This window comes from Gouania willdenowi, chromosome 7, assembly GCF_900634775.1.
Source record: "Gouania willdenowi chromosome 7, fGouWil2.1, whole genome shotgun sequence".
NCBI lineage: Eukaryota > Metazoa > Chordata > Actinopteri > Blenniiformes > Gobiesocidae > Gouania > Gouania willdenowi.
The window spans coordinates 37,414,280-37,422,987 of record NC_041050.1 but is presented as its reverse complement, the minus strand read 5'-3'; the positions used below and the strand labels follow the sequence as shown (position 1 = coordinate 37,422,987).

Here is an 8,708-nt window from a genome sequence, read left to right as displayed (position 1 = left end):
TCGTTTACACCACATACTAAGAGCTTTCTCGAAGTAGAAATTTAAATGTACAATATGCAGCCTGCTGTACACGCGGTTCAACATTTAACTTCAAGTGTAATTTGTAAAGTTTATTTGGGGGTTGAAACGTTCAGCGCGAATCAGCGCTTCAATTAGTAGTTTACGTAACCATGGCAACTGATGCTTGAAGCTTGATGGAGGGTACCAAATAGAAGGGGTGGTTTTTAACCATTGATCGTTACGAACGTGTTTTTTTCGTTTTATAAACAAATAAAATACTTTACAAAACTCCAAATATTTTTATTAACATTTCTTTAGTATATGCATGTTTTCTAGAGGAGTATTCCGAGTGAAGTATGCATTTTATTTTTCTTGACCTCCCCCTACCAGGAGTAGTATGATCTAATTCCAATATGGCGGATTTGAAAATCTCAATAGGAACGATAGCATCACGTTTTGAGTTTTAAATAAGCGGTTTAGGAATATTAACTAGAGTTTTCTTTATCAGAGGGCTAAGGTAACATCTTTAGTCATGGTTTTGGGTGTAACAGAGAGCTGGAAAGAGATGTTTGAGAGGAGCCGCTCGGTCCCTCCACCGACTCCATCCGTCCGCCAGGCAGCAGAGAACCTCCGTGCTCAGAGCCAGGGGTTCCAGCTCAGCCTGTACCGGCTCACTGCTCCTCATCTCCCGCAGGTGAACACTGACACCACCCGCTAATTGTCCGGAAGGAGGGGTTCTATATCTAAGAGAAGACTCATGTCCATTTGAAACTGTGGCCAATGGGATTCATCAAAACAACTATAATTGCTAATACATGCTTTTGAGAATACAAATGTATTTTTTTTGGTAAAGTTTATTTTGACTTTCCTTTGTAAGGAAAAGCGCCTGACCAACAGTTTTAAAACCTCTAAATATATAGATTGAGGTCACGTGTCGTGCTACTACCTGAGGTTAATTAGCCAATTTAATTGATAAAAGGTGTGTAATCAGAATTACTTTATTTATCCCAGGGGGAAATTATAAACATAAAAATAAATTATGTAAATATTATTTTAATATTTATAAAATATAAAATATTGTATAAATTAAGTCATACTTCGTGTGTGTCCATTTGAATTAATTTTTTCCATCACTTCCAATTTTCCTTTTGATGAACATGTATCATTAAATGACAATATATAACTTTTCTTTTATTTCTTCTTCGACACAAAAACAATGTCTGTGTCTGAAATCGCACACTAACGTGCTACTCTTACTAAGTCTGACGTTCACATTAGATATAGGGCTGGGCAATATTCAAGATATATCGTTTTTTTCTATTATGGCGATATAGGAAATTACAATATTGCCCTTATCGATATTAGTATTTGTTTTTATAGTTTATTTTGTTTTAACATGAACAGTATGAAAGGCTCAGTTAGATGGATTTCTGAGTGCGTCCCAACCCAGACCTTCCCCTAAACAAGCCACACTACAGAACTCACTCACTCACACGTGCTGTCCCTTATAGAAGAAAAAAACAAAAGTGACCCATATTGTGCAGCTGTTTGTTAATAAAAATAAATAAAATGTGCCTGTGTGGCATTTTGTATCAGCAAATTTTCACCTAGAAATGTCTCTCTGGTTTTACTTTATTTAAATTTGAATTATCGTAATTTATGTCGCCATTATGAGAATAAATATTGAGATATGAGTTTCGGTCCATATCGTCCAGCCCTAATTAGATAGTGAGGAAAGATTGAGTATGTGATAAAAGTCCGGATGTATACTATATCGGGAAATTTTTTAAGTATGCACGGTGGGCACACTAGTCATACTCAATCAGTAGCATAATGAAGGGTCTCTTAAATGTCTTTACTGCGAGTTTAATGGATTTGCAAATGAGTACATGTTGATATTCTACTTGGTCACTTTCTCACTTCAAATGTTTCAGAACTTTCAAAGGTGGAGAATCAACAGAGATATTTAGCCTCTGTGAGCTTCAGGTTTTTAACGCTGTAGGTTCTAAATGCATCTTGGAAGTATACTTCAGTGGGAACGCTCATCATCCTAATAGTATATAGTAGACAGTATATACTCACTGAGTGTCTAGTACATAAGTAGGCGATTTCGAACACAGCCCATAAGTCAGATGCTTTTTCTTACAACGTTAAGTCAAAGTAAAGTTTACCTAAAACATCTGGATGCATACTATATCGGGACATTTTTTTTAAAGTATGAACATTAGTCACACTCAATCAGTAGAACAATGGCGGGTCTCTGAAAATCTCCAAAATGTTGGCATGAAATGTGTGTACTGCGAGCTTTATGGATCAAATGAGCACATGTTGATATTCTACTTGCATGTATTGGACATTTTGTTTGTTCTGATAAATCCCTTTGACCATAGTTTCAAATAGTGTGCTTGATTCAAGGACACCATAACACATTACCCAAAGGAAACCATTCTCACATTGAGGCAAGGTGGTGGCAACATCAAGCCCTAAAGCTGTTTTTGTATAGCAGGGTCACCACTTATTGTTTAAAAAAACAAAACAACAAGTCTTGCTCTTTAGTGTTTAAAAGTGTATACTATAGAAATTCCTTAAATAATTGTTTTTACATATCGAACAAGTTTTAAAATGGAGTGAGTGACATTTATGGATAAAATTGCCATTTATTTGTATTGGTTGTTCTTTTAGTTTTGTTTAGTTGTCATTAGCTGTTTGTTGGATGGTCCATGGTGGTTTGTTAACGTAGAAGAAGAAAAATTTACGACATTTAAAATTAGGGATGTAACGATTAATCGTAAGGCAGTTAAAAATCGAATAGGTATCACGGTTCACATCGATTCTCTGAAAATTGAATCGCAGTACTTTTTTAAACAGCAGAGGGCGCTATATATTTAACTTTATCTTGTCCAAATGCTGAGGCGGCTGGCGGAATCTGCTACTACTTTCTTTCTGGTTGCATTCTACTCTTAAACATGTTCATAAATGATTCTTTACCCCTTTAGCACCGAAAGAATATCTGTAATATTACGTGAATATCTGTAAAAGTCACGTTTTTCTATTAGCTTTGTCTGCTAGCGTATAGCATCTCTTCTTCACTGCACAGAATACCTGCATCCCAACTGACCACTGGGTTACCAGCGCCCTCTGCTGGTCCAAACAAATATCTGACGTAAATACAGGGCAGGCTGTTTTTTTTTTTTTAGTCTAATTGTTAAGGCACAAAATACTATTTCAGTTGCACTTTAAAAAATAAAAAAAATAGGCTTCTTCATTTGTTTTATTCCTTTATTTATTTCATTCAAGATTTATTTTTTAGTTAAATTGCATTGTTTTGAATAAGGGATTCTTTTGACAGTGAAAAATAAAAGGAAAATACTACAGTATTTTCTAGTTTTTTTCACACAAAAAATAAAGGAATATTTTTCAATCATTTATGTACAATCCCATTTTGTAAAATAAATCGTGAGAGAATCGAATCGTATCAGGAGTTGAGTGAATCGTTACATCCCTATTTAAAACATTGTAAATTTTGGCATAAAACCTCAGGTTTCTGCTACAAAGCTAAATAATGAAACATTTTTATCGTCCCGGTTAACAAAAACATTAAGAAAGCACTGGACTCACTGGGACTCCAACCAGTGATTTATAATACTTTATTTTTTTTTTTATTTTTTTTTTATAATACTTTATAATGGTGATAATCTCTACTTGTAGGAACAAACTACGGCGGAACATGACGGGGCTTTTCAGCTGCGAGTGACGCTGTTTGATATGAATCACCAGCAGTTCTTTGGGCCAACGTGGAAGAGTTCACCTCAGAAGATAAAAAACAACAAGATTTCCATCAACAAGGTAAATCATTGTGATGCATTATTAATTAGTATCTCTTATCTGTTTGCTGTTTTTAATAAATGGGTTGTGTGATGGATATTTTTATTGCCTATAAACTTTTAATTAAAAAACAAATAAAAAACCCCAGCATAACAAGAGCATTCAGAGACGCAAACCTCTGCCAAACGCCAAATATCCTCTTTGAGCGATATTCACATTTATATGGATCAGTGATCCTAATACCATGATCATTCACACTTTAAAGGGGTCTTTATCAGGTCATTCCATATCATTTCAACTAATTTTCTGGACATCCCACGCACTATGGTCTAAAAAAAGCAAATCAGACATTTTTAACCACAAAATAGTTACAATTTTTTTTTTTTTAATTGGATTCCAAGAGCGTGTCACCCAAGAACCAATGCATATCTGTGACTAATCCTTAGTGATGTGAACAGTCTATGCTCAAAGCTCAAATCTGATCAAATTACAGGGAGTTGAGGCATATGCTAAGTTGTTTACTGAAGGCCCAAACATGTTCCAGACCCAAACCCAACTCTTTTACATGTCCACCAGAAAGGCTGTATAGCAGATCTTTTTCTATCTTCTGAGAGAGTAGGTGGAGCTGTATTATTATACCACTTTTCAGTTTCCTATGTGATGGAGTTCCTGAGATATTGGAAGCTGAAAATGGAAGAAAAATAAGGACGAGCGAAAATTGACACATACCCTCCTCACTAAATTGGCTGTATCTCAAACATTATTTATCTAACTAAAAATGTAGTGTGCCTATTGAATAATTAAGGAACAAGTGATAAAAAATTCAGAATTTTTTGAGACTGAACTGTGTGGGCCATGTGTGAAATGACATGGAACGACACCCCACATTTTTTCAAATAATCCTGATAAATTGTGCAATTCTGATCTGATCCAGATGAAACTTTTTTCTATTTTTGAAACTGATCCAGAATCAGTATATTGATTGATCTGGATTCCCTCCAACATTGAACAGAATCTTCCATGACGTAAGGTCTGTCGCTGGTTAACATTATGTCACGTAATTCTCAGACTATGGAACAATCTAAATGCTAACATCACATTATCAAGATCACTTATATGCTAAAAAGATGTTGTAAAATATTATGTTGAAACTGTATTGTTGTTTCAATTACTGCTTTGCAGTTTGCCTTTGTTCAATGTCATTTTTTCACGGAGGGGTTTTAAGTTATACTACTTTCTGTTACTTTTCATTCATCTTTTCTTCTTTTTTCAATGTTGAGGAGAAATAAATTATTTTAATGTATTGAATGAATTAAATAAACAAAGAAAAAACAAAACACAAGGTAGCAAAACATTATGACTTATTATCATACCTGTGCTTCAGACAATAAATCACATTGTTGTTCTTATATTAGGTTACTGATTTGATGATTAGAATTTTCAATCCATTATAGAAAGATGACATTTATTGTTAATTTTGAGGGCGGGGCTTTATTCAATTGTAAATTATTGTGGGAATAATCTTTGAGGTCTTTTGTTAAATTAAGTGCTTTGCATCAGAGGCAGATAACTTGTGGTCATCATCAATCATAATTACTCAGACAGTTTAAAGCCCAAAGTGTTCATTAGCTGATTTAAAAAAAAAGAAAAAAAAGCAGGAAACAAATCGCTGGGATGGAAAATAGTGGTTAGCAGCGTCTTTAAATACGTCTTTGGAGAACGTGTTTCGTCTCCGACAGAATCCCTCAGGAGTCGAGAGCTCGTTTTGACTCGCCTGGAGCGCGTGCGTGTGTGTGTGATTTTAGTTTTATTTTCCACACGGCTTCACTTTAAATTCAGCCTTAGTGTGTGTTTGCTGTCAGACGTGTCTGCAGGTTGAATTATGTTGACAACAGGCGCTCAGTCTGTATGGTAACTGTAGCTCCTATAATTTAATGTACTCTTTGGAGAAAGTTACTTTTAAAGCAGTGTTTCCTGCTCTGAAGTAACGTCAGAATAAACTAATTGTCACTTTGGATTTGTAGCGTGTGTCTACAAATGCTTTAGTTCTGAAGTGAAGTTTGCTGACCTGAAGTACCTTGATTTTCCTTTTTTCTTTCACTTTTTAACTCTTTTCGTCTCTAGAAATGTCATTAGAGGGGAACAAAGGAACATTTCTTCATTTCAGACAATGTAGCCTTTTAAACCGGGCTTTGATGATGAAATCTCCAATTACATGTTGAAAATGCAAAATAGAATTGTGTTGCAATAAAAGACTTCAGATACAAAAGATAATTCACTTGACACTGAAATATGATTTTAAAATGGGTCAAAAGTTAAATTGTCTCCATCTTTCTCGCTAAGTTGAAGCAATTTTAATTTATTTTCTTCCAGTTGAACAAAACTTGGTAGATTGTGACTAGAAAAGTTTTCTGGTTATTTCTTGCAGTGAAAATAAAGTTTATACAGGCCAAATTACATGTTTTTTTTTCTACTGTATGGTGAGAATTTTTATTATCATCTGAACTCCTGTTAATCATTTTCAGACCAGTTGAAATATACAATAAAAACAGAGCCACCAGTTCCCGCTTAACTTTCTTGTGTTTGTAAAGCTGTGTTCGTTTCTCGTGAAGCGCTGCATCGCTCCTTGAAAACATGATCAGCTTCACCTGCTCATAGTGTTGGAACATCTCATCAGAGCTACTGAAGATTTGTTCTGTTGTTGTGGACGAGACCATCGATGGCAGGGATTGTAGAGGTTGAAACATCATAGCTTAAAGCAGAACTAAGTAACTCTACACCCCCCGCTGCCTGCCCCACCCCACAACATGCGCACCTTTGCTCTCCCAAGAAGGTAACAACCATCACTGTAATGGCAGTAATACGGAAGGGAGTGTGGAAATGTGTGTGTGTTTGTTTGTGTGCTGACAAAGCGGTTCTGAAGATGGATAGATGGATGGATGGATATTTGTGTGTGTGTGCTGCCTGATTTAGTGCTAAGTTGCGAGTGTGCGTGCCTGTTTCTGTGACAACAGTGTGTGTGATTGCTGTGTGTTGCTGCTGAGCTGTCACTGCATGGAGTTGCTCCGTTCCTCTGACAAAGGTCTTCTCTGCCTTGTTTTTGCTGGCTCTGCCATGGTCTAAGTTTGAGAAATTGAATTTGTAGACAACCATGTACCGTGGTCATAATCTAGCATTAGTTTGTATTGGGCTGCCGTAAAGCAGTATGTCTACCACCGGTCAGAGGCAGGGAAAGTTGCAAGTGCTGTTTTCTGGCCAGAGACAGCAGGGGGGGATGAAAGACCCCCCAATCACCTCATAAACACTTGTGTTACCCTCACAGGGACTATGAGGAATATTTATTAAGGTGAAAAAGTTACTTAGTGCTGCTTGATATCTTTTGATACTGTGAAATATTCTGACCCCTAGTGGTGAAATAACTGATGCATCCTTGTGTCCATTTGTTTTTGTTTAATCATTATGGTCTGGAATTCTGTCGTCAGGATAATTTAAATTAGGTTATTTAAATTTGGTTGATCAAAACTTAATCAATAAACCTGATCAGATTCATTAAACCATTGATCCCTGGGTGACATTAATGCTGCTCTCATACGTCTTTATATGATATTTTAATAATTAAAAAGGAGCAGTCAGAATAATCCATGTCAGTACAACTTATTATCTACTTTTTAATTATTTTACAATTACATTTTTGTTTTGTTTAATTATGTTTTTTAATTCGTTTTTATTTTGTTTCCTCACAGGAGTTAAAAACTGATATTTTTTGAAGAAATTGATTGATATTTAAATATATATATATAAAAAAAAAAAAAAACGGAATGAAAAAAATAAAATAGATTTTATAAGACCCTAGTCATGACAGTGTGAATACCTGACAGAAAATGACATTAAATCCACATTTTGCACAGAGTTGGGCTGTGTGAGATAGTGGCTGTAGAATTGTATGTCAACGTCTCTCCTGCAGATGGAGGAAGTAGGCTTCACAATAAGTGATGGTGAAGAGCTGTTACATGCAGCTCGACCTTTGCACAGCAGTTCATGTTTGTTTAAAATGTGAAACAGTGAACAGTGCATCGCAAGAGTTTAAGGGCATTGATATATATATTTTTTTTTCCCTCCTTGAGTATAACACAACAGGTGTTTCTTTTTAGTGTAAACTTTTCTGCAGCCATTGACCTCAAACATACACCAAGGTTATCCCAAAGTGAAACAAAGGACGTGAAGTCCTGTTACAGATGGTGTGACCATCTCTCATCTTTCAGTTCTTTAACTGTTCTTCACTCGTGTATCTGTCCCTGGAGGAAGAACGAATGGCTGTTAAAAGGAAAGCCTTTACCTCACTTTGTCCATTGTTCATACTTGTGTTTTAGCCAAAAAAATGTCCTTTTAGCAGCAGCATATTTGCACTTTTAAGTTTTTCTGTGCTGCTAAAAAGCCTGGTGCATTTATATTGTAGCGTCGCTGATGGAAAGGTCTCGCTGAGCTGTGAGCACTACCTGATAAAAGCTCTTCGGTTGTGCATCTCTTCTATTTCCTGTTCCCTCGTCTCTTAGATATTTTTGAATAAATGTATGAAACAACTGGATGTCTACTTTTCTACTGTAGAACACCTGTAGTTGTTCATTCTTCTTGGTCGAAGTCAGATCACCAGTTCTAGAATGTTCTCAGAACAACATGGAACTCTTCGTTGGCTACGGTTTTGAAGATGCCTCATTTGTTGACAAAATATGTTAAGGTTTGTTCACCCACAAACGCGACTTCAGCAACTATAGTCGCTTAAATCCCGTCGATAAGTCGCTTGAACATAGTCACAGTTTTTGGTCACTTCATCGCTCCAGTGACGAGACGACTGGAAATAGTATGAGTAGTATGTGTCTGCAGAG

The 8,708-nt window shown here is 35.9% G+C and overlaps 1 protein-coding gene across 3 annotated transcripts in view; it reads left to right on the top strand.

The window, feature by feature from the left end:
* The first annotated feature begins 423 nt into the window (after window positions 1-423).
* The window catches only part of nphp4 (nephronophthisis 4), a 222,765-nt gene continuing 214,480 nt past the window's right edge, over window positions 424-8,708 (top strand). For all 3 annotated transcript variants that reach the window (XM_028453910.1, XM_028453909.1, XM_028453908.1), the window contains exons 1-2: window positions 424-694; window positions 3,709-3,846. In XM_028453910.1, the coding sequence (XP_028309711.1) occupies window positions 533-694; window positions 3,709-3,846 (300 nt within the window). In that variant the 5' untranslated portion in view covers window positions 424-532. The remainder of the gene's footprint in view (window positions 695-3,708; window positions 3,847-8,708) is intronic.